This window comes from Giraffa tippelskirchi, chromosome 6, assembly GCF_054371585.1.
Source record: "Giraffa tippelskirchi isolate mGirTip1 chromosome 6, T2T-mGirTip1v1.2.pri, whole genome shotgun sequence".
Classification (NCBI taxonomy): domain Eukaryota; kingdom Metazoa; phylum Chordata; class Mammalia; order Artiodactyla; family Giraffidae; genus Giraffa; species Giraffa tippelskirchi.
Window position 1 is genome coordinate 68,327,715 of NC_137280.1, and position 24,974 is coordinate 68,352,688.

The 24,974-nt window shown below is 43.2% G+C and overlaps 1 protein-coding gene across 8 annotated transcripts in view; it reads right to left on the reverse strand.

Annotated features, from left to right (window-relative positions):
- DNAAF11 (dynein axonemal assembly factor 11) overlaps positions 1-24,742 on the reverse strand; it is a 69,678-nt gene extending 44,936 nt beyond the window's left edge. For 7 of the 8 annotated variants that reach the window (XM_081501163.1, XM_081501162.1, XM_081501161.1 and 4 more), the window contains exons 1-3: positions 24,638-24,742; positions 13,537-13,704; positions 7,697-7,774 (exon numbers count right to left, since the gene is read on the reverse strand). In XM_081501163.1, coding sequence (XP_081357289.1) covers positions 7,697-7,774; positions 13,537-13,704; positions 24,638-24,647 — 256 coding nt within the window. In that variant the 5' untranslated portion in view covers positions 24,648-24,742. Of the gene's footprint in view, positions 1-7,696; positions 7,775-13,536; positions 13,705-21,240; positions 21,361-24,637 lie in introns of all 8 variants that reach the window. The other variant, XM_081501166.1, reaches the window with a different exon arrangement.
- Positions 24,743-24,974: the final 232 nt, after the last annotated feature.

The following is a 24,974-nucleotide window of genomic DNA, read 5'->3' on the forward strand; positions in this document are numbered from 1 at the left end:
CTTACTCCTTGGAAGGAAAGTTATGGCCAACCTAGACAGCATATTAAAAAGCAGAGACATTACTTTGCCAACAAAGGTCCGTCTAGTCAAGGCTATGGTTTTTCCAGTGATCATGTATGAATGTGAGAGTTGGAGTATAAAGAAAGCTGAGTGCCGCAGAATTGATGCTTTTGAACTGTGGTGTTGGAGAAGACTCTTGAGAGTCCCTTGGACTGCAAGGAGATCCAACCAGTCCTTCCTAAAGGAGATCAGTCCTGGGTGTTCATTGGAAGGACTGATGTTGAAGCTGAAACTCCAATACTTTGGCATCCTGACTCATTGGAAAAGACCCTAATGCTGGGAAAGATTGAGGCAGGAAGAGAAGGGGACAACAGAGGATGAGATGGCTGGATGGCATCACCGACTCGATGGACATGGGTTTGGGTGGACTCAGGGAGTTGGTGATGGACAGGGAGGCCTGGCGTGCTGCGGTTCATGGGGTCACAAAGAGTTGGACATGACTGAGCCACTGAACTGAACTGAACTGAACTGTACTTTCAATCCCTGAGTCCCTCAGGTAGAAGGAAATCCTTTTCCTGTCCACATCTGCAAACTCTGGGCTGTTGACATTTGGATTCAGTTACTAACTGGGGTGAAGAAGGTCAGGTATAAGCTGCTGCTGGGGTGGGCGCTGCATCAGAACAAAGGCCCCTTTAAAGAAGGCACTGGAATCTGTGGGCCTGAGAATTTTACCAGATACAGTGGTTAGGACTCATCTCAGTGCAAAGGGTGAGGGCGGGAACTCCCCCAAAGAGAAGGTATTTCATAAAATCAAGCCTCAGAATTCATCTTTATAAAGAAACCAAAGAGACACATTGGCTCCAAGACCACCAAGCACTGAACCGAAGATATCAACAAATGCAACAAAAAGGAGTGTGGTCCTCAGAGGGATGACAGAAAAAAGGACAAGTCACTGAGCAGACTCTGTAGTAAATGTGACCCCTCAACTTTATTATAGAGAGAACCAGATGATATAGAAATTTGAATCAATTTCAAGTTTGAATTGACTCCCCTCATCTGAATTCCATGAGCACTTGGTAGTTAGGAGTGTAGACCTTGGAATTCAACAGACCTGAGTTCAAGACCTGACACATCCTTGCTGTGTAATTTTGCAGAAGTCACAAGCCTCAGCCTTCTCATCTGCAGTTATAATAGGATTGGTACCTGATTCAGAGGTGCTTGTGAAGACAATAAAAGATGATTCATGTGAAGGACTTAGCACAGTGCCTGCCACTTAGGAAGCTTTGATAACCATGAGCAAGGATGAGAACCAGCCCACTGAGCACCTGTCTGGTTCTCATGTGGCTTCTTAGCATATGTGCCTACAGGGAAAGGAGGACACTTGGTTTCCATGGGCAGTGAGTTTACCGTTTCTCACTACCAGCCAAAGAAGAGCTGACCTTGTTTCTACAGCAGCCCTGTGGGAGAGGTTCCCATGAGGCTGTCTCCCCATGTGACTGGCTCACGGGTGCTGGATTAACATGGCAGATTTGATAGGCATCAACATCTAGAGAACCATCGCTAGCTGACAACCCAGTTCTACCTTGTTCTGTGCTCATTTCTTCAAACTTATACATACTCCACTTTTCCTACAGACTTCCTGATTATACACTGCTTTTCTGTCATTGTTTTGTGGCTATATAACTTAGGGTAAACTTCGGTTCCTGATATCTTATATTAACTTCACCAATATGAACAAGATTGGTTCTGAATTCAACCTGATTCAGATTGGGTCATAGCTCTGCCACCTCATAGCCGATGGCAAGGTGCTTTTCATTTCTAAAGGCTGTATGATGGAGCCAATCTCACTGAATGATAGTGTTCTCGCCTCCTTATTGATCCTAGCACCTGTCTCCACCTTGTCTAGAATCCCACGTGTCCCTCCTCTCTAGTCATACCCAAAGCCAGTCTCTTCCAAATAAGTTAGTTCTAACTTAGCACTTCCAGATATAGGTTCTTACCCTCTATTCATCCATCCATCTATTCAGGAGTTACTGGGTACCTATGTATAAGTTGCTGACCCAGGTCTTCAGGATAAAGTGATAAAAATACCCATGGTATTTCACTTTAAACTTATGTGCAGTGTGGAGAAAAAGAAGAGACTTGCAGAAAAAGAAATTTTAATGTGCAAAGCCACCAAGAAGTGAATCTAGAGAGGTAGGCAGAACTCAGAGATAGGCAATGCCCACTGAGACATCATAGGCCACCTTGACTCTACATTCACTGGTTCTTCTATCTCAATCCCCATGGGCTCTGCCCACAGTAGCTGGCTTCCACCCCCAACATTTTACTATTCTACTAGACTTGCTCCTCTAAAGGTGACCAAAGACCATCCCACTGACAGATCTAATAGACCCTCTTCAACACACTATGTCACTCGAAGAGTCTGCTGCATATGGCGGGATTGACCATGGTCTGTCCCTTAAATCCCCCCAACTGTCTTGAAACAGGGATACTACTCTCTCCTTGTTCTCCTTTATAATGTCGTCTATTCCTCTTGATCTTTTACAGGCTTTCCCACCCCATCAGTGGTGATATAACCCAGATTTCCATCAATGACCCAATACTCCCCTCTTCTTATGGTCCTGATGACAACAGTCATGTTCACTGGTTTTACCAACCCCAGATTCTGATGACTCCCAAACAAGAAACCCATATCTGACCATCCAACTGAACACCACACTCCTGTTTCTACATGTCTGCAAGACACTCCACATTCAACATGTCCAGACTGAATTCTCCAAATTTTCTCTCACCTTCTACTCCTCAAAACAGCTTTTCTGCCTTCTTTATGTCTAGACTTTGTTGATGTCATTACCATTTTGTGTTAGACATGATTTGTTTCACTTTGTATCTGACTGTATCACTTTGACTTTTGAAACTGTGTGTTGTATTACTAACGTAAAATATGAATTATTAAAAAGATGAATATCCAAAATACACAGGAACAACTCAACAACTCAACTCATCTCAATATATTCGAGATTCAGCTACATAGGTAAAGGAAACTCAGTAACTTCTTATCTTCAAAACTGAATTTTAAATATATTGGCAAGGTTATCATATAAAAATATATATTTTTTAAGCATTCAACCTATCAATACATAAAATAGGCTCTTAGGTGTTTTTTTTTATTTCCTCTTGATCCAGAATTTCATTGGGGAGGAAAAGGTCCTGATCAAATACATCAACTGGGAACAGGTAATTTGTACAAAACTGTTCAGAACAGTTCTAGTCACAAGAGCAAACATAATTAAAAACACCTCAAGTGCCAAACAATAAACAGTTATTTAAAACACATCAATATACTTGATAATTCAGTCATTAAATTATAATAATGTGAACTCAGCCACTATCAGAAGAATGAATATGAAACTAGACAAATAAATATAATTAAGTTTATATCTCTGTGCCTGTAGTTTCGTTTATATTAGCAAAAAAGAAATGTTAGATGGATTTTGTGAAGTATAAAGGATATATCTGGGGTAGTCTGACTTAAGATACAGGTTGCCTGGTATTTCTTAAGTTTACTTTGGGACACTTGAGAGATATTTTAACTATATTTTCTCCCATATAAGAAAAGAATGACATTTGGAAGACTCCAACAAACTAAAAAATTCAGATAATTTTTGGATTTTGCTGTAATTTTGTAGATGCAGAACCCTCCAAATGTTCATTATGTTTTTCAAAATGACAAATCTTAATTTTTCTTCTGCTAGGCTTACACATAAGCAATTAAGCCACATCTACCATTTGAAAGAACAATTCCTGCTGAACTAGCCAGCCAGAGAAAACCTTCTCATTGGAGTTAGGGTACCCCTGCCTTCAGCTGAGTCCCACCCTTTATCCTCTCTGCTGAGAAGATCCAGCTCAAAGGCCCACAGGGGTCTGAACGTCACTGAAACCAACACAGTGATTTCCCAAGGGGGAGAGGTGATACTTCTGTTAGCCCCTCCTGTCTTCCCAGGTTAGGGTAGGTGAGGAGGAGCGATGGAAAAAAAATAGGCAGTTGATTCTATCCTGGTGAATCCACAACAAGAAAAAATAGAAAGAGGGATACAGTTATGGTTTGCCATCCAGCAAAACGAACAAACAAAAATCCAGCTTACGTTTAAGATTATACTGAGATTGACTCAAGTAGGTGAGCTGAGTATATACACCCTCCTCTCTACTTTAAACATTTAAATTAAACAAAAAGTACACATTTGCCAAAAGATAAGGCACCCATCCCTCCATACCGCCCAGCTCCCCAGGCAATCCTGAGCCCAGTGCATCCGTATTAGAGCTGGAAGGCAGAGCACCAAATGAGTGTCCATGTGGACCAAGCTCCCAAAGCGCAAAAAGACAATAGCGACAATGCTGCCCTCTAGTGGTCCGTGGCCAACACACGCCGCAAAACCCAGAACTCTCCACCCCCTTTCCGATTCTTTGCTAAGGAAAAGAACAAGCCCTGGACAAGTCAACTGAGAGTGAGAGTTTAAATTCTTTCTCTGACATCACAGACTGACACTTCAGTACTACAGAACATAGATATAAGGCAGATTTTGTTATTTCATGCATTCACATGAGAATATGGTAACCAGGCTGCAGAGCGGTATCTGAGAGGGACCAAAGGCCCCATTCCTAAGGCAGAAAGAGGCCAGTGACGGAAAGAACCATCTCGGCTCCAGCACTGATGATGGTTTGGGGGCTTTCTTAGTGATTACACTGTAGGTTTTGAGGATGAACATTAAAAATGTATGAAGAATATTTATGTCTTTATCGATATACAACCTCGATGGCTACTGAAATACCAGTGTTGACACTGTGAGACAAATAGGCTAAAATCCAACATAACCTAAGCAATGTCCTCCTAATTACAGCTCTTGGCAGATGGAAGTGGGGTGGAGAGAGCAGCTTGCCTGCTCCATGCCCCTGCCCACACGCACCGAGTCCACGTGGCACTGCCAGCCGGGCAAGAGGCTGGATGTGTAAACACAACCTCACAACTGCAGAGTAAGCCCACACAGGTACCTAATCAACCAAACCCTTCGTGGTTATCAGCAGACACCGAGTGTCACTAGACACTGAGGGGAAAAAATAACAGCACAAAATAGAAGCCTGCAAAGTAAAACAGGAAACCTCCCAGAACACAGAACAATAAGACAACGCAATTTAAATAAGGAATACAGGTGAAGCGACATGGAAAATCAACTAGTAGGAGGTTCTACTAGATTAAAGGAAGTTCTGGGGGAGATCAGAGAAAACAGGTGATGGACATGCCTGTTACCCTGATTGTGGTGATGGCTTCCCGTGTGTGCGCATAGGTCCAAACTCAACAAACTGTATACATTAAACATGAGCATGTTTCTGTACATCGATTAAACCTCAAGAAAGTTATTTAAGAAGAAAGAACCCATTGGGTTCCAAAGAACACTAACGAGGAAGTTGACAAGAAAACCCACAAAATGGGAGAATATACCAACAAATCATTTATTTGATTGGACTCTAGCATTCAAAACATAAAATTAAGTCTTACAATTCAACAGTCAAACGACAAATAAGCTGGTTAGACAATGGGCAAAGATTTTGAATAAAGAAGATTTCTCCAAAGAAGATACACAAATGGCCAATAAGCACATTTCAAAAAATGCCTAAACTCATTAGTCATTAGGCGAATGCAAATCAGAACCACAATGAGATACCACTCCACACCCACTAGGATGGCTACTACAAAAATAAATAAATAAAAACAGAGAAAAACAAGTGTTCGTCAGGATGTAGACAAGTGTTTGTCAGGGTGGAGCCCTCATAAATTGCTAGTGGGAGTGGCAAATGGTGTGACTGCTTTGGAAAACATTTGGCAGTTCCTGAAAATAGAATTAAGCACAGAGTTACCATATGACCCAGCAATTCCATTCGTAGGCATACTAAACTAACAGAAAACATATGTTTATGCAAAAACTTGTACATTAATGTTCACAGAGGCTATACTCATAATAACCAAAAAGTGGGCAAAACTCAAACATGCATCAGCTAATGAACAGATAAACAAAATGAGGTGTATTCATATTGGAATATTATTGAATATCATTATATTATTTGGAATATTATTATCATTGTTGGAATATTATCCTTAAAAGGATTAAGTACTGATGCATCTTACAACATGGATAGACCCTGGACACATTAGGCTAAGAAGTCAGAAGACCAAATATTGTCTATATATTGTTTGACTCCACTTACATGACATGTTCAGGATGGGAAAATCTATGGAGACAGAAAGCAGATTAGGGCTTGTTAGGGGCTGGGATAGGAGGTGAACGGGGAGTGCTAATCAGAATGCTAATGAATATGGAGATTTCTCTGGGGGTGATGAAAATGTTCCAGAATTAGATAGTGATGATGGGTCTACAACCTTGCAAATATACTAAAAATCACTGAATCATGTATTTTCAGACAGTGAATTTTATGCTGTTGTTCACCTGCTAAGTCATGTCTGACTCTGTGACCCCACAGACTGTTACGTAAATTATATCTCAAATTTCAAAATACTAAATAGTCCAAATATTTCCATTTAGCAACATTTACATGATAAATCTGAAGTACATTAGAGAAATTAAATGTAAAGAATGAAGTTATTATACTTAGAACTTTTATGGAATATATTTGTATTCAGAAGTCATACAGAATCTAGAAAGAAAACGACTGATAAATTGGAGTATACCCATTTTAAAAATAAGACTTCTGAACAATACCATCATCGTGATTGAAACAAAAGTAGTAGACTCAAGAGAAAAGATTTATAACATATATAACAAGGTATTAATATCTGGAATGTATACAAGCACATGAAGAAAAATCAGTAGAAAAAATGCCCCAAAGTTATGAAACAGTTATTCACATAAGAAAAAATACAAATATTCAATAAACATCTGAAAGTTTATATGGAAGATCAATAATAATAAGTGAGGTACAAATTTTAAAGTTTGCTAGAGAACAATGTCTTTTGATCATTAAGAAAAGATTGTGTATTAAAAGCATTAGTGAAGCTGAGGGAAAAATGGGTATTCACTTTGACCACCAGTACAAGTGGAAATCAATACAACCTTTTTGGAGAACAATATTTTCCAAAACTATGCATGTTAAAACCAAGGAATTCTATTTCTAAAAATCTACCCTAGAAAAAAATTTACACATGTACACAGAGTGCAATGTAGAAAGATGCTCATTGCAGCTAAGCTGTTAGAGCAAAATGCTGGAACCACGCAAGTGTCCATCTGCAGATAACTCAGTCTACAATCATTCCATTACCCAGGCCTCCCCACCTTTCCTGGATATCAGAAAAACAAGGCAATTTCATGGAAGAAATTCATTTTGAAAACAATATTCATAGTATGATCCGGTTGATACAAAGCAAAATGTAGTAAAACCACCTTCTGTACACCAGAGGATTAATACCACTGACTCAGGGAAGGAAGCTGGGTTAGGAAGGGGCCAAGGGGACTTCCACTTTCGAATTTCCTATCATCTGACTTTTTCCAACGAGAATGACAAATATAAGACTGAGGTAAAAATGTTAATTTGAAAAGTCTACCTATTGTTTAAGCAATACTGTTTAAGTCTAATTTTAATATCAATTTTAATTAATAATAAATTATTAAAAGAAAATTCTTACCTTCCAGATTTTCAATTTTTTCAATGTTGTTTAAAGCTAAATTCAAATATTCAAGTTTCTTGAGTTTGCTAACATTTTCTGAAACATACAAATAATGGAATTAGTTAACCTTCAAGATAAAAGACATTTTTACATAATCTGTTATGAAAATGACAACAAGAATCTAAGAATCACTATGGTTATCCAAAATCATGTTGCTTTTCCAAACCTGTATCTGTACATCAGACATGGTTGGTTGCCTACTCAGCATCCATTTCTCCCTCTGTTCTTCTTGAGGGAACCCAGTTCTGCTCATGTCTCTGCCAGCCCTAATTCTGGGGGCTTAGACTTAACCAAGGAGGCCAAGTGCATGGCAATCCCATGTTCCTTGGTAGTGACAGCTCAGGAGCCCAGGCTAAGTCAACCTGCCCAGGGCAGTCTCCCGGCAACTGTGGTACAGGAGAGGGCGTGTGCACCCTGTACTCCTGATCAGATGAGAAGGAATGGCCTGTATTTCATGCTTGTGAATTTCCTTTCTCTTTTTCCTGTGTGTGTGCTCAATCGCTCAGTCTTGTCTGACTCTTTGCGACCCTTTGGACTGCAGCCTGCCAGGCTTCTCTGTCCACGGGATTTTTCAGGTGAGAATGGAAACACTATCTTCACTTACTCACAGTCATCATGCAAAGCTAAAGGAATCAGCTGTAGGATGAAGCCCACAGTGGCTGGTGCAGCAGAGAGAAGGAACCGACCAACCAACCCTGGAAATTGGATCGGTTTAAGAGGATTATGGTTTTAAATAAATATGCAAGCCCATATAGGCAAAGTAAAAGCACAAATAAGTCAAGGAATTGCTCTAGGGTGAGGCCCTTTAAAAACAGCTTAAACAACACCATAGTTGACACTGCTGAGTGCTTTATAAGCCATACAATGTTCTAAGCATTCTGCATATTATCTCATTTAATCTTCCTAATAACCCTATGAAGTAAAAACTACTGTTGTCTCCCTTATACAAATGAGAATATCAAGGTGCAGAAAATTAATCCAGTTATTCAAGGTTAAGTGGCAGAGCCAGGAAATCTGACTGCAGAGCCTGGCACTAAATCATTACATTGCACTTTTAAAGGAGAGTCCTTTCTAAGACGACATGAATACAGAAAAACCTGCTAAGAAACATGCATGAGGGGCAGGCTCACTTAACATTTCCTCTGCGCCATTCTCCAGGGATATTATGACAGTCAAATATGATGATTTATAACCATCACCTTTATCATCATCAATATTCATCTAAAATTTATAAATATCACATATTTGTTCCCATAGACCTGAGAATAAAAATTTAACCTCTCTGAGCCTCAGTTTACTCATTTTTTTAAATGAGGATTTTTGAACAAAAAGCTGCTCTCAGCAATTATACCATTCTAAGTGATACTGATGCTTACAAGAGTTCGAAACCAATATCCGAGTATTTGATCATCAGAGATTTGTAGAGCTCTAGGTGCCAAAGATTATAATACAGTGTCTAGTCCATACTCCAAACAGAAATATATAATGTTATCATTGTTAAAACTGCACAATAAAATACGTTTCCTTCTCCATTTTTATTATACGTATAACCCTCTAAATGCTAAACTGTATAACCTCTAAATGCTGACTGGTAGAAGAAAAGTTAAGATTTGTTTTGTAAGGGTTTCCTAGATTAAATTAAATCAAGGACAATGGGCCAAATTGGTCAGAAAAAAAAACCAAACAAATCTCTATAAGGAAAAATATACTGAGCTTCCTGGGTGCCTGGAACAGGGGTTAGTGTTCTAGACCAAACCATCCTGGGATCAGTTCCCACCCAAAGGCTATATACAACCAGACCTACTAAACCCATCCCCAGGAGCTGACTGTGGCTTAGATTATGAACTCCTTATTGCAAAACTCAGACTCAAATTGAAGAAAGTAGGGAAAACCACCACTAGACCATTCACATATGATCTAAATCAAATCCCTTATGACTATACAGTGGAAGTGACATATAGATTCAAAGGATTAGATCTGATAGACAGAGTACCTGACGAACTATGAACAGAGGTTCATAAGATTGTACAGGAGGTAGTGATTAAAACTATCCCCAAGAAGAAGAAATGCAAAAAGGCAAAATGGTTGTCTGAGGAGGGCTTACAAATAGCTTAGAAAAGAAGAGAAAGGCAAAGGAGAAAAGGAAAGATATACCCATCTGAATGCAGAGTTCCAAAGAATAGCAAGGAGAGATAAGAAAGCCTTCCTCAGTGATCAATGCAAAGAAATAGAGGAAAACAATAGAATGGGAAAGACTAGAGATCTCTTCAAGAAAATTAGAGATACCAAGAGAATGTTTCATGCAAAGATGGGCACAATAAAGGACAGAAATGGAATGGACTTAACAGAAGCAGAAGATATTAAGAAGAGGTGGCAAGAATACACAAAAGAACTATAGAAAAAGATCTTAATGACCCAGAAAACCATGATGGTGTGATCACTCACCTAGAGCCAGACATCCTGGAGTCCAAAGTCAAGTGGACCCTAAGAACATCACTACGAACAAAGCTAGAAGAGTGATGGAATTCCAGCTGAGCTATTTCAAGTCCTAAAAAATGATGCTGTGAAAGTGGTACACTCAATATGGCAGCAGATTCAGAAAACTCAGCAGTGGCCACAGGACTATAAAAGGTCAGTTCTCATTCCAGTCCCAAAGAAAGGCAATGCCAAAGAATGTTCAAACTACCGCACAATTGCACTCATCTCACATGCTAGCAAAGTAATGCTCAAAATTCTCCAAGTGAGGCTTCAACAGTACGTGAACTGAGAACTTCCAGATGTTGAAGCTGGATTTAGAAAAGTCAGAGGAGCCAGAGATCAAATTGCCAACATCCGCTGGATCATAGAAAAAGCAAGAGAATTCCAGAAAAATATCTACTTCTGTTTCATTGACTATGCTAAAGCCTTTGAGTGTGTGGATCGCAACAAACTGGAAAATTCTTCAAGAGATGGGAATACCAGACCGCCTGACCTACCTCCTGAGAAATCTGTATGCAGGTCAAGAAGCAACAGTTAGAACTGGACATGGAACAATGGACTGGTTCCAAATTGAGAAAGGAGTATGTCAAGGCTATATACTGTCACCTTGCTTATTTAACTTATATGCAGAGTTCAGTTCAGTTCAGTTCAGTTGCTCAGTCATGTCCGACTCTTTGTGACCCCATGGACTGCAGCACTGTAGGCCTCCTTGTCCATCAACAACTCCCGGGAGTTTACCCAAACTCATGTCCATTGAGTCGGTGATGCCATCCAACCATCCCATCCTTTGTCATCCCCTTCTCCTCCCACCATCCATCTTTCCCAGCCATGAAATTAAAAGAAGCTTGCTTCTTGGAAGTAAAGTTATGACCAACCTAGATAGCATATTAAAAAGCAGAGACATACTTTACTGACAAAGATCCCTGTAGTCAAAACTATGGTTTTTCCGGTAGTCATGTATGGATGTGAGAGTTGGACCATAAAGAAAGCTGAGCACCAAAGAACTGGTGCTTTTGAACTGTGGTGTTGGAGAAGACTCTTGAGAGTCCCTTGGACTTCCAGGAGATCAAACCAGTCAATTCTAAAAGAAATCAGTCCTGAATATTCATTGGAAGGACTGATGGTGAAGATGAAACTTCAATACTTTGGCCACCTGATGCGAAGAACTGACTCACTGGAAAAGACTCTGGGAAAGTATGAAGGCAGGAGGAGAAGGGGATGATAGAGGATGAGATGGTTGGATGGCATCACCGACTGGATGGACATGAGTCTGAGCAAACTCCAGGAGTTGGTGATGGACAGGGAAGCCTGGTGTGCTGCAGTCCATGGGGTCACAAAGAATCAGACATTACTGAGCGACTGAACTGAACATACCCACCCCCCAGTTCAAGCCACCCTGAGCCTTTCAACTTCTGGCCAGGCCTGAGGCTCATGAGGAAACTGTAACCAACGGAGATTCTTGGAGTGCATCCCCTCAGGCTCTGAGTCAGTAAGTCTGGGGTGAGGCCCCGGCCCCATTTTAACAGACCCGGGACAGTCCTCAGCTGACACCTGGAGCCACACCAAGCAGAATCTACCCCCCACCCTACTGCCAGCCCATCTGGAGCTCCCCGGGAAGAACAGAGCTTCAGCAAAGGCAAGTGTTTCGCAAACTGCTCCCTCTAGGGCCCAAGAGCATGTCTGAATCCTCCAGAAACAGTTTTATTTGCTAAATAAGCGCCTAAACGCCTATGGGAGGAGTCATGCTGAAAAATCCCATTATTAGGATTTAAAAGCGTGTTTAATTTAAGAATACTTTGGAAGCAAAAATTCAAGCTTTCTCACAGCTCTGAAAAGGACTGAAATACTATGCTGCTAATTAGTAATTGTGATGGACCCAGCTGTGGAGATGAAGATTTTGGGAACTCTTTCAGAGAGGTACAATTAGGACAACTCTCTAATGCCCTTGTGATAAAAGCGGGTGGTTTTCTGTAACAGCCTTTTTAATGGAACAACGTGCCAGAGTTTCTAATTTCTGGTAAAGTACAAGATGCCAAAAATAAGTATCTCAAGGAATATAATGAATTTTAATAAAACTTCAAAAAGTATGTAAATTCTAGACTTTTTGTTTCCCTAGAGCCCATTTTCAGTTATCCACTAAGCTTCAGGCAACCAACTACATCACCAGAGCTTCTAACCACGGCGATGCTCCCACTGGGGGCCAGGCACTTCTTTCCTGTGTGTGGCGAGGGGGGCAGGGCACAGAGCTAAGCACATTGTTCCCTGAAGCTCTACCACCACACATCTGTGTGTCAGATGCTGTTGGCTCCTTTCACCGATTCAAGACTAAGACACAGATCAACAGTTAACTGACTTGCCTAATGGCACGGTTTTTTTAGTGGCAGAGGCAGGGTTTGAACCTGGATCTATGTGCTCTTACCACTAAGCTTCTCTGTGGCTTTTCTGAGGGATGGGGGTTGGGGCGCTCCTCCTGTTTCCATGTGGCAGGATCCCCCATTAGTGTGACTCCACAGGCATCACTTCTCTCTGCTCCCTTAACTCATTCTTCCCAGGGGTGGGGGTGGCGACTGAATGGGGAGGGCCGACTCACCTGACAGGTGAACTGGGAGAAGGAACTGGGCATGCTCGCCCACTCTCTCCTGGGTCTGGGGTCTCCACCCCCTCCCGTGATGAATCACCATAGGGAAGCCTGCAGTGGTCGGAATTCTGCATGCAGCTGGGTGGTGGGTATGTTTAATTCTGGGGGCACTGCAAGAGTAACCCATACTCTCCAGAGTTTTTACTAGTTATATTGCTGATTTTTGGTTCTCCATCTACCTGTTTGTCTCTGCCTCTCATTTCATTCCAGACTGGAGCAGCAAACAGGGCTGTCATTGTGAACCCCTCTCAATACCCAATCCTGAGCACGATGCTTGGCACCCATACTTTCTCTATACATATGGTAGACCTAGCTATCCCAGGCTGGGATCTGACAAGGATTTACTCAGCTCTCACATAATCCTTTCAGAGTCATGACAAATGCCTGGATTCCTCTCTTTGACACTTTTTAAAAATCAGGTTTTAAAGGAACAGGTCAACTAATGTGTCCCCAGCCATCAACGGGTCCTCCCGACTCCTTGATGGAGATCCCTGGAGCAAAGGAGATGGACCGGGCACAGAAAGGTTCGGGGAAACAGTTCCATAAACAACCACTGAGAGATGGTTGCGTCTATTCCTCCATGTAATTCTCTTTCTTCCTCTAAGAAATAACACTGCATTTGCCAACATTCTGCCATTCAAAATGTTAAAGAAACCATGAGAACAAAGTCCTGAAGACTTACCAATTTTTCCAATGAGGTTATTTTGAAGATAGAGGATTTTTAAATCCCGGCACCACTTGTCAATATGCTCTAGTCTTTCTATTTCTTGCTGATGCAAGGAGAGTTCCTCCAGGGAAAAAATTATACAGTCATTGTGCTCGGCATTCCGTCTAATGAGATCTTCTGTGACTGAAAGAAAATGTGTTACGTATTACATCTCCATCCTCATTAATATTAAGCTGTTAATGCACTGGTTTTTCCTCGCAGTGCGATGTGAATTCTCCAGGCCCAAGTCATTTTTCTGAAGGAAAGAGATCAGAGAAGTGCTGCCTCCTGTTGGGAGTTTTTATGACACTAGCGTGATTCGGAAGAAAGAGGCGATGACACATTTTGTCTTAGGCTGGAATCTACTTACATTTCACTGGATGGATGGCGATCAAGTTGATCGATAATGACCATGAGGATTGGGATCTTGAGGTGGTATCACATCAAACTGGGTGAGACCCGCTAAGTAATCCAAGACAGAGGCATGGCACAGCTGACAGCGGGCAAAAACAGGAAAGCATCTCCATTCAGTAGCCACAACCATTCCGTAAGGAAAGAGTCACTCACTCATTCATTCATTCAACTGGTATTTATTTAACTAGAGTGGAAGAGACAGAAGAGAAATAACCCCAGATTTTACAGGGCAATCTTATAAAGCAACCACCACTGGATCTGTTTCCAGGAGGAATGAGAGAAGCTGATCGCAGAGGGAGGGGTTGCAAGAGCCCTAATCCCCCCCCTGACAAAAGTGATGCATGGCACTGGGCTGGCCTGATGCCACAGGCCAGGAACATATGATGATGGTGGTACCAAGGGACTGGAGACAACACTTGGGTCCACAGTTGCAGCTAAGAACAGGATACGAATCCTCTTTACAGTTGGGTTGTAAAAACTTTGGGTTGGCCAAAAAGTTTGTTCAGCTTTTTCTGTAATATGGAAAGCCCAAACGAACTTCCTGGCCAACCCAATATGTAATAAAAACAAGGAGGCAGTCACAATGGAGAATACTTGTACTTTCCAGTGCTATTAAAAAACTATGAATCCATTTGAACCCTCACATTTTAGGAATGTGGAAATAATCACATTCATCCCACTAGATAATAAAGATTCTCCTTTTGCCATTTATAGGGTGCCAAGCATTGTCCTAAATGCTTCACGTATGAACATGTGAGTAGGGACCATTGTTATTTACATTTGTTAGATAATGACTTGAGGCTCAGAGAGTTTAAGTAACTTGCCCAGGGTCTAGCTATTACAGTAAGTGCTATAGCCAAGTGACCATGTGCTCTGAACCACCATGCTCCAATGCCCCAAGTGTGAGCAAAAAAGAGCCTCTCAAAATGTCTCAGGCTTCCTGAACACACAAGCTTTTCTAGTGGACACAGAGCTCTCCAGCTGCCCCTCTTCTGCGTCACATCCTTACAAGTGAAGTCTGCCTTTTTTAAACAATGTGAAAACGTGTACAAACTCCATCACTTGTGTGCAGTTAGCTGAACCCTCTGCTACGTCTGGTGGTGGGAGGCGGAGTTGCGTGTAACGACAGTTCTTTGGAACCGTTGGGCAACGCCGAGGCTGAGAGATTCAAATACCATACCCGGGGGATGTGCCTGCTGCTCTAAGCTTTTTGGCTCAACTAACAGTAGAGATGTGTTTCCCAGGTGGCACAGTGGTAAAGAACTCGTCTGCCAAGCAGGAGACACGGGTCCTATCCCTGGGTTGGGAAGATTCCCTGGAAAAGGAAATGGCAACCCACTCCAGTATTCTTGCCTAGGAAATCCCATGGACAGAGGAGCCTGGTGGGCTACAGTCCATCGGGTTGTAAGAGTCAGATACGACTGAGCGACTGAGCATGTGACAGCAGAACTGGCAGCAAGCTAGGTCCTGGGGGGTGGGGGCAGGCCAAAGTGGTGGGTAGGAGGCTAATGGGGCAGCCTCCGCAGCCCTGGCTCGCTGGGATCCCTACTGCAGGCTGCACTCTGCCGTCTCTGGACACCACTGCTGTCATTAAACTGGCTTAAAAAGACCGCTCTAGTCAAGGAAAAGAAAGATAATACACATTCTGAAAACCAAATTTTTAAGAGAAGGGAATTAAAACTACTCTCCCCACCTACCACTACCAAAGTTGGTTCTAACAGCTTGAATCAACTGGGGACAAATGGAGACAGCCAAGTTGAGGTCACATCAAAGCTGCTGTGTAAAGTCAACCACATTACCTGCCTCTGCAGTTGATCTCCAAGAATGCTCTTCACAAGGTTGCAACATGGGTTAAGGGGTTGGGATAACTCTACGGGTGTTATGTCAGCTAACTTGATGAGACGTGGAAGTGATGGACTGTCATGATGCAGACGGACCCTCGATGACTAACAGTGTGAATGTGACTTAAATGACACAAATCCATGGGGCAGGAAGTGGACTTTAGAGGCCTTGCGGCCATTAGACCTGGACTCAATGGGCCAGGAGGGCAAGCCCTTCCAGAGCCCGTGCCCTCCCCTGCAGACCGTTGCCCCTGGGCGGAGCAACAAGGAAATCCTCTGCCTCCAAGTCCAACACTGGCTGCTTCTCCAGGCCACACCATCGGGCACACATTCCCTCACCCAGAGGTGTCCGAAGAGTGGCTGCTTTCTGGGGACATGGATGGCTTGGAAGTGTTGGCTGGAGTGTCTGCCCTCATATCTCATATGTCGGCAGGAAGGACCAGGCTAGAGCCAGGGATGGGAAGAGGAGGGAGATGTGGGCAGGGGAGCTGGCACAGAACCCAAGGACTCTGAGAAACTTATACTGAATGCAGCCTTCTGGGTTGTTATGAAGGTATACTCGTCAAGGAAAGAAGGTGCATTTTATTTAGCAGTTTGATGTATAACTTGATACATGGGCCTCCACTTACATTTCTGCCCCAGTTCCCCAGTTGCCCTGGCTGAAGGCTTGTTTGGGTATCCAGCTTGAAGGCACAGCCTAACTCGAACCCTGCAAGAGCTGTCATCTAAGGATATGGTTAAGGTGAATGTGTGCAGGGCATTCTGATTGCATCTGGTGAAGCCTCGCCTGGTCTCTGGCCTGAGGCAGCTACAATAGCATCTGCACAGGCCACGTGGGGCCCCCAGGGGATACGAAAGGTGTCACAGGTTCCTCCTGCTCTACAGTTGTGCAGGCTTTTCTGATCTGTCCAACCCTGGAGACTTGCTGGTCCCGCCAACTGCTGACTGAGTTCCCACTGATGTCAAATGTCCTTCCTGTGTTCTCTTGCTGCTCGTGTCTTAAAAATCTAAGAGATCCTTTTTAGTATGCTATTATGTATGTGAATGGGATCATTTGCGTGCAATTATCAAATCCTCCCTTTCAGAGGCATGTAGACCTTAGGAAGGAACTATGTTGATCCGTATCTCCTAATCATGAGAATTAAGATGATAAAAATCACTCCTAGTTGAAAGCGGTATGGAGGGGTGGAGGAGTTGGCATAAATAACAAATTTACACACACACACACACACACACACAAACATGGGAGAGGAGAGGCTAAGGTTCATTCAGCATAACTGGGTAGTTTCACCCAATGGCAACAATTATACACAACTAGGATAGATTAAAAGAAAATAGAAAATCACAGAGGCAGGTGGAACTGTGAAGGTCTGGAGTTTCCCAGCGGCCCTTTTCTGAACTCCTCTATATTAAGCAAACCACTGTGCAGCGTACTGTTTCATAGTGCTCAGGAAATTGTTCCATAATACTGCCTCACCTGTAATGGCAAACATCAGTGCAAAAACCAAGGTCCCCGAGAAGCAATGTGTCAGAGTATCTACCTGGTGCATGGAGATTATAGTGCTTCAGACTGTTAAAGGAGAAAGCATTTTGCAGTTTTATGTACAAAGTTTAGACCAAACATTCTTTAATTCCAGGCAGTACTGTGCACCTTTAAAGAGCCCTACTCCAAACAACACAGTCCTGCATTTATGATGAATCCTGAGGCACTTAAAAAGGCTTTGGAAGCATTAATGTGTCCCCATAAGACTATCTCAAGACAAATGGTAATACAATGCCTATCTCTGGGCGACACTGAAGGATAGGGAAGCCTGGTGTGCTGCAGTCCGTGGGGTCACAAAGAGTCGGACATGACTTAGCGCCTGAACAACAATAATCATATGGTATTGGAGAACATGCCAAGGCACTTACTGCATAAACATATTGCTTTCACTTCCTTACTTGGGGAAAATTCAAACAGTAGAATACAGGACTCAGATAGACACAGAGAAGTATCTCACCTATAGAAGGCCGTAACCAATATCTGAATGAGAGGTTGATGAAGGATACTGACAGTTATAACCACAGATTCATACTCATCTCCCTAAAAGAAAAAGGTTTAATGGAAACTGATGCACTCACAGAGGCTTCTTTTCAATTCCTTAATGACTGGGTTCTCGATACCTCGAGAGAGTATCCACCAAAAGACCCCAGAGGGTGGGGGCAGGGCAGAGGGCAGGAGGAAAGGTTTTGGGGAATATCAGAGGTTGTCCTGCTGTGTTTGCTATGACAGAGCTTTTCAGTGTATTGAACAAGGTTCTAGAAACTCACAAAGCCAGCAATGCAGTGTTTGTCCTTTAGGCTTTGTATCATGCTTTGTAAACAACTCACCCTTTCTTGCCAGGGTAAAGTAAAATCAGTAATGTATGCTTAAGGCAGATTCTGTAGAATTCTTAAACGTCTTGAAAAAGCAGCGGATACATACATAAAAAGAGCTTTAACATAAATAACATAGAAAGGGGTTGTTGCTGTTGTTTAGTCTCTCAGTCGTGTCCGTCTCTTTGCAACTCCCCGGACGTAGTCCAACAGGCTCCTCTGTCCATGGGATTTCCCAGGCAAACATACTGGAGTGGGTTGCCATTTCCTTCTCCAGGGGATCTTTCTGACCCAGAGACTGAACCCGTCTCCTGCATTAGCAGGCGGATTCTTAATCACTGAGCCACCAGGGAAACCCAAATGAAGGGGTCACAGATAGGTAAAGATTTCATCTTGTAACACCTAAACTTTTTTTCTTTTCTTGTTTTCCATGGAAATTTTTAGAAACAGGATTTCTCAGTCACTTGCCCTGCCTTTTATTACTGACTCAGGGTTCTCTGAGTGTTGGTGGTCCCAGTGATCCCCGCACGCCGTTAGAGGCAGTGACACAGAGTGTGCAGGGCAAGGGCAGAAGGATCCAGAAACTACCGTGAGTGCAAAGGAGGGAGGGACCCACGCTACTGAGTGACAGAAGAAGGTCAGACAGGGCATTATGGAGGAGAAGCCTGGGCTGAATCCTGAAACGCAAGTAGACATGTGCCAGATGTACAGTAAGGAAAGCACACCACAGGCCCTGACAGATGCTACGAGGTCCCCAGCTCCCCGCTTCCGGCCTGAAGATTACTTCCTGCTGCTGGAAGGGCAGCCCTCAGCTGCCCACCTTCTTTGAAGTCATCCCAGCTGCAGAGACATCTCAACCAAAATCATGCCTCCTTTCCCAGGAAAGCCTGATTGATGTGGGGCTATAAAGGCCCAGCCTTCTCACCCCAACTTGGGAAAAACCAGAGGTCCGTCCAAGTTCAGAGGTCCTTTCACAAGCTCCAGGTTGGTTAGCTAAGGCCTTTGTTAAGATGCATCCCAATCCGATTTCCCTCTGTGCCCAATCCGGCTTTCTTGTCCAGTGACACTTCCTCATATGCTTCCTGCACACTAGCCTCCATTGAGAAGTCTGTCTCCTGGGGAACCCAGCCTGGAAGAGTGGACCCCGCAGGTGGTACACAAGCACAGCCACTGCCTTACACAGAGCACTCACTGCCTGTTCCCCACTGACAGAAGCCTCACATGGTGGAAGGTATGAGCTAGGTCCCTGGGTCCTCTTTCCTAAGGACCATCAGCCCAATAGGAGGGTTCTACGCTCATGACCTAATCACCTCCCAAAGGCCTCACCTCCTAATAACATCACCTTGAGGGTCAAGGTTTCAACTTACGAATTTCCGTGGGAAACAAACATTCAGTCTACTGCAAATGGTTACCAGTGGAAGGGAACCTGCTGATAAGAGTGATGCAATCAGGCATTAGAGAAATACAAGGAAAACTGTAACTTAAAGGAAGATTGTATTGGGGTGGCTACCACTGAAAACACAATTGACAAGGTAAGGCTGAGAGTGACAACCGAATATTAAAAGCTAATTGTGAACACCAGACTACTATATTGGTAGCAAATAAAGACGTTTTCTCCCTGAAAGTGAAGGACAGAGAGAGCTGAGAACCAGGACAGGGACTAAATCATTAGAGAAGCAGAGCCTTCAGGTTCCGGACACGCTGGGGTCACAGGCACAGGATGTAGCTTTCAGTCTATGGTAACTAAAAACCAAGACAAAATATAGGACAGTAATTTTGTTTTTTTAAACTTGTCATTGAGAAGTTAAAAGGAAAAAAGTATTTTGAACAGAATATAATGTGAAAAAAATAACCAGTATATCAAAATCTGTGGGGAACAGCTAAAACATAACTTGGAAGATATTTATAGCACTAAATGCCTATAGCAAGAAAGAAAAGAGGTCCCAAATATCCACTTTCTGTTTGAGAAACAGATCCCACGATGACAGAGATGCTGAAATGAGCACACAAGAACCTTCAAGCAGTTGTGCTGGTTTCCTACAGCTGCAATAACAAATTACCACCAACTTAGCTATTGACAGTTCCACAGGTCAGAAGTCAGATATTGGGTCTCATCTACCTGATATCAGGGTGTCAGGAGGATTACATTCCTTTCTGGAGGTTCCAGGGGAGGACCTGTTTTCTTGCTTATTTGAGTTGTTGGCAGAATTTGGTTCCTTACAGTAACTGGACTGAGTTCCTCATTTTATTGCTGATTCTCAGCTGAAAGCCCCCCAGATTGCAGCAACTTCAGCAGCTCAGAAGTTTCTGCCTCCCCAGCTCAAGAAGTTCTCTTGAATTCTATCCCCCTTTACCGCAGCAGGAAAGTGCCTCTAGATAGAAAACTGAGGTAACAGTGGGGCACGACTTTTGCATTTCCCTTCTCGCAAGGAGCACAAGTATGTCCCACCAATTGTTCCTAAAAACAGCTATCTTATATATGCTGCCCAATTTCACAGTTATTTACAGAGGAAGGTTAACTCCAATACCAGTCACTCTATCAGTGTGCAGAAAGAAGCCCTAAAATGCCTCATTTTTATGACTAAGCACTTTAACCAAGTTTTTCCAATGGCCTGTCTCAAGAGAGCTTCTGTGGTACTTATTTCATACTGTTACAGGGAGGATTAAGTGTCCTATGCATGTAAAGTATTCAGCAGGGCTATGGAACACTCTCCAAGGAGGACTGGATAAAGACAAATTATGCACAAGTTTAAATTTTCAATGTTCAAGTGCGCTGTCTGAGCAATTTCACTGTGACCACTCATATAAACTTGAATATAATAGTCAAAGTATTTTAATTTTCTTAAGGCAGAGAACATGTGCCAAACCATTCCTCTTTCAGTTACATTAATGAATAATTACAGAAAGGAAATAGCTGTTCCAGCCGTAAAGCAATATATTATCATATAAGTTAAAAACAAAGTTAAGCAAACCAGCACAGTCTTTAGTATACAGTTCAGTCTGAAAATTAAATTCGGTCTTCCATAAAAAATAAGGGCTTCCCTGATAGCTCAATTGGTAAAGAACCCACCTGCAATGCAGGAGACCCCCAGTTTGATTCCTGGGTCAAGAAGATCTGCTGGAGAAGGGATAGGCTACCCACTCCAGTATTCTTGGGCTTCCCTTGTGGCTTAGCTGGTAAAGAATCCACCTGCAATATGGGAGACCTGGGTTGGTAAGATCTTCTGGAGAAGGGAAAGGCTACCCATTCCAGAAATCTGGCCTGGAGAATTCCATGGGCTGTAAGTCCATGGGGTCACAAAGAGTCAGACATCACTAAGCAATTTTCACTCACTCCATAAAAAATAAAACAAACTAAAAGCCTTCTATTTATCCATAATTGTTTTTTCTTATTTCTGAAACTTTGTTTATGTGCTTAGTATGTCAAGCTGAAGAATTGATGCTTTTGAACTGTGGTGTTGGAGAAGACTCTTGAGAGTCCCTTGGACTGAAAGGAGATCCAACCAGTCCATCCTATAGAAAATCAGTCCTGAATATTCATTGGAAGGACTGATGTTGAAGCTGAAACTCCAATACTTTGCCCATCTGATGCAAAGAACAGACTCATTTGAAAAGATCCCGATGTTGGGAAACATTGAAGGTGATAGGAGAAGGGGACAGCAGAGGATGAGATGGCTGGATGGCATCACTGACTCAGTGGACATGAGTTTGAGTAAACTTGGGAGTTGGTGATGGACAAGGGAGGCTTGGCATGCTGCAGTCCACGGGGTCACAAAGAGTTGGACACGACTGAGCTACTGAACTGAATTGACTGATGTAAATCTATGCAATTTCTTTAAAGGATGCTTTTCTTGGAAGTCCATTTTTCATCAAAAAGCTTTTTCTGGTGTAGCTAAAATGTTTATAAAAAGCATTTCTCAATTATTCATAGGTGTGTGATGAACAAGCCATACGATATCAACAACGTATCTCAGCTTGAAATTGGGACTTCCCTGGTAGTCCAGTGCTTAAGACTCTGAGCTTCCAATGCAGGGGGCTTGGGTTCAATCCCTGGTTGGGAAACTAAGATTCTACATGCTGCTAGGTGTGATCAAAAAAAAAAAAAATAGAGCTTGAAATTAATGGTAAACAATACTGCCCACCAAATAAATTAGGACTTAAAAGTAGGAAACACGATTTAAAGGATTTGTTATAAGCAGCTGATGAAGTCTACAATATAACAGGCAATCCATTAAGAGGATGATTCTAATTGGAGTTTCCTATTCAAGGTGAATTGAGAGGAATTAATATAAAACTGATTTTTCCTCTATGTGCCTTTAAGAAAATGCAGACACTATGAAAGGCCACTGAGCTGGACCTCAAATTGAATGCTAACCTATCACATAATAAGTATAAAGTTTGAGACCAGATGCTTAAACCTTCTGCATAACAGAGTCCATCTATATAGTTTTAAAGATGGTGTGAACTAGAGACCGCTGAGCATCCTTCCAGCAATAACATCCTATGGCTTTGAGGGTACTTAACTTCCCCTGGCAAATGCATACACAGATCACATCTTAGAGACTAGCCACCCTAATTTGATAGTCACAGTAATATCAATACAAAATGAATTCAATATTAATTTTAAGAAAGGAGCTCTTTTTTCTGTAAGTCATAATCTAAACCGGATTAAAAGTGTAAAGAGGCACTAATTCTTTCATTTTCCCCTAGCCACTGCTCCCAGGCTTGACCTTGCTCTCTCTGGGCAGACATCAACACTAAAAGTAGTTTCTTTGACTTTCAACATGAGAGCTCACACCACGCCTCTCTTTTCCTCACCAGACCTTCCCTTACTCTCAGGAGACAGTGTAGCAATAGATTAAAGAAAGCCAGCTCTGTTCAGGTTCCCATCTCAGATACATTGTTGACTGTGTGACAGTCGGCAGGTTGCTTAACCTCTCTGTTCTTCAGATTCCTCAACTGCAAAATGGAGGTAGTGTCTGTATCACAAGATTTTTGTGAGAACTCGAGGAGTTAACACAGAGATACCACTCAGAACATTGCCTAGAAGGCAGCAAGTACATGACAATCTTAAGCCCTTATTACCATCTTCTCTCCGAAGCTCAAGTTTTTTCTTCTGATGTAGAGAGTTCAGAACTGTGGAAAGAGCAGTAAAAGTCAAGGATCTTGTATCTTAGTTTTTTATTCCATCACGACTGATATTTTAAAATAAGTGTTGGCCTTCTTCCTCAAAGGGAGAAGCTCCAAGAGGGCTGGCCCACCTCTGTTTGTTCACCACTGCACCCTCAACACCCAACACAACATGTGTCAGTGTGAGTCGCTCAGTCGTGTCCGACTCTTTGTGACCCCATGGGCTGTAGCCCGCCAGGCTCCTCTGTCCATGGAATTCTCCTGGCAAGAACACTGGATTGGGTTACCATTTCCTTACTCCAGGGGATCTTCCTGACCCAGGAATCGAACCCAGGTCGCTCACATTGCACGCGGATTCTTTTATCGTCTGAGCCACAGGGTAGGAACTCCAATAGAGTCTGATACATTAATGATTTAACAAATGAAAGTGGACAGGACTCACAGGCAGAGGGCAAAGGATTAATCCATGGAAAAGTAAAAAATGTTGATAAGCAAAAAAGAAAACCATGGGATGGGGATAAGGGAAGGGAGAGGAAATAACACTCACAAGATTTGGGACAGTGTAAACATTTAAAATCACCATCCCCTTTCCACCACTAGACTGTCAGCTCTTCCAGGGAAAATACCCCACCATCTACCACGGTCTCTTGATTTAGAAGTATTCACTATGACACTCCTACAGTAAGTGATAAATTCAGGGTAACTGTATAAAAGTGCTATTTGGAAAGGTCAAAGATAGTGTCGGTATTGGAATAGTTCAACCTGAAATAATTGGTACAATCTAAAATATAAGTAAGTTGTTAATTCTGCCACTTCACGGTCTCTTGGTATTTTCATAATCACATGTACAACACTGACTGTAAACAGAGACTATTATTGCCTTCATTTTGGAGGTGAGGAAGTCTCACAGCTGGTGGCAGGAAGGTGGAGGAGGTAAGGCTCTGGGGTCGTGTCCCTCAACCACGAGGCTACACTTTGCTCCCAATGTGGCTCAAAGACAGCGACAGCCCACACTGCAGGCAAGGGGATGCGCGGGCTCGCACCCGGCGTTGTCTGACGCCAAGACGCTTAGACTTTCCACGAGCCCTCCATTAAGTCCCATGCCTTTCTCCCCCAGCCCCACGCCTGCCCCACTTTACAGATCGGGAACCTGAGCCTCGCCGGGGCCAAGCAGCCCAACCAGTGGGCGCAGGGCCTGCTCCAGCCGGGTCTGCTGAGGGCCAAGGGCCAGAAGGGCTGGGGTCCGCGGGCAGAAGGGGCACCGAGGGTACCGAGAGGCCCGGGACGAAGCCCAGAATGGGGACGATCGAGGGCGGAAGGTGGGAGGGGGCGCTTACTCCGTCCCATGTCGCCCCTCGAGGGTCGCGGGCCCGGGAAGCTTCACCAGGACCCGCCAGGACTCCCCGGCTGCCTCGCAGTCGCTCCTCCGCGCGTCCGCACCTGGGAGCCATGGCAACGGGGACTCTACGGAGGCCGTGCGGGGCCAGGCGGGGCCGCGTTTCCCGACTCGGGAGGGACCTGGAGGAGGGTCTACCCCAGAGAGAAGACCGGGCTGCTCCGCAACCCAGACCTAGTCCTCCTCCACGGCCCCACCCTCCACCTCGGCAGACTGCTTCCCTGACCCCAGATCAGCTGGCCAAACTAAACGCAGAACCACAGGACGCTGTTTTCCTG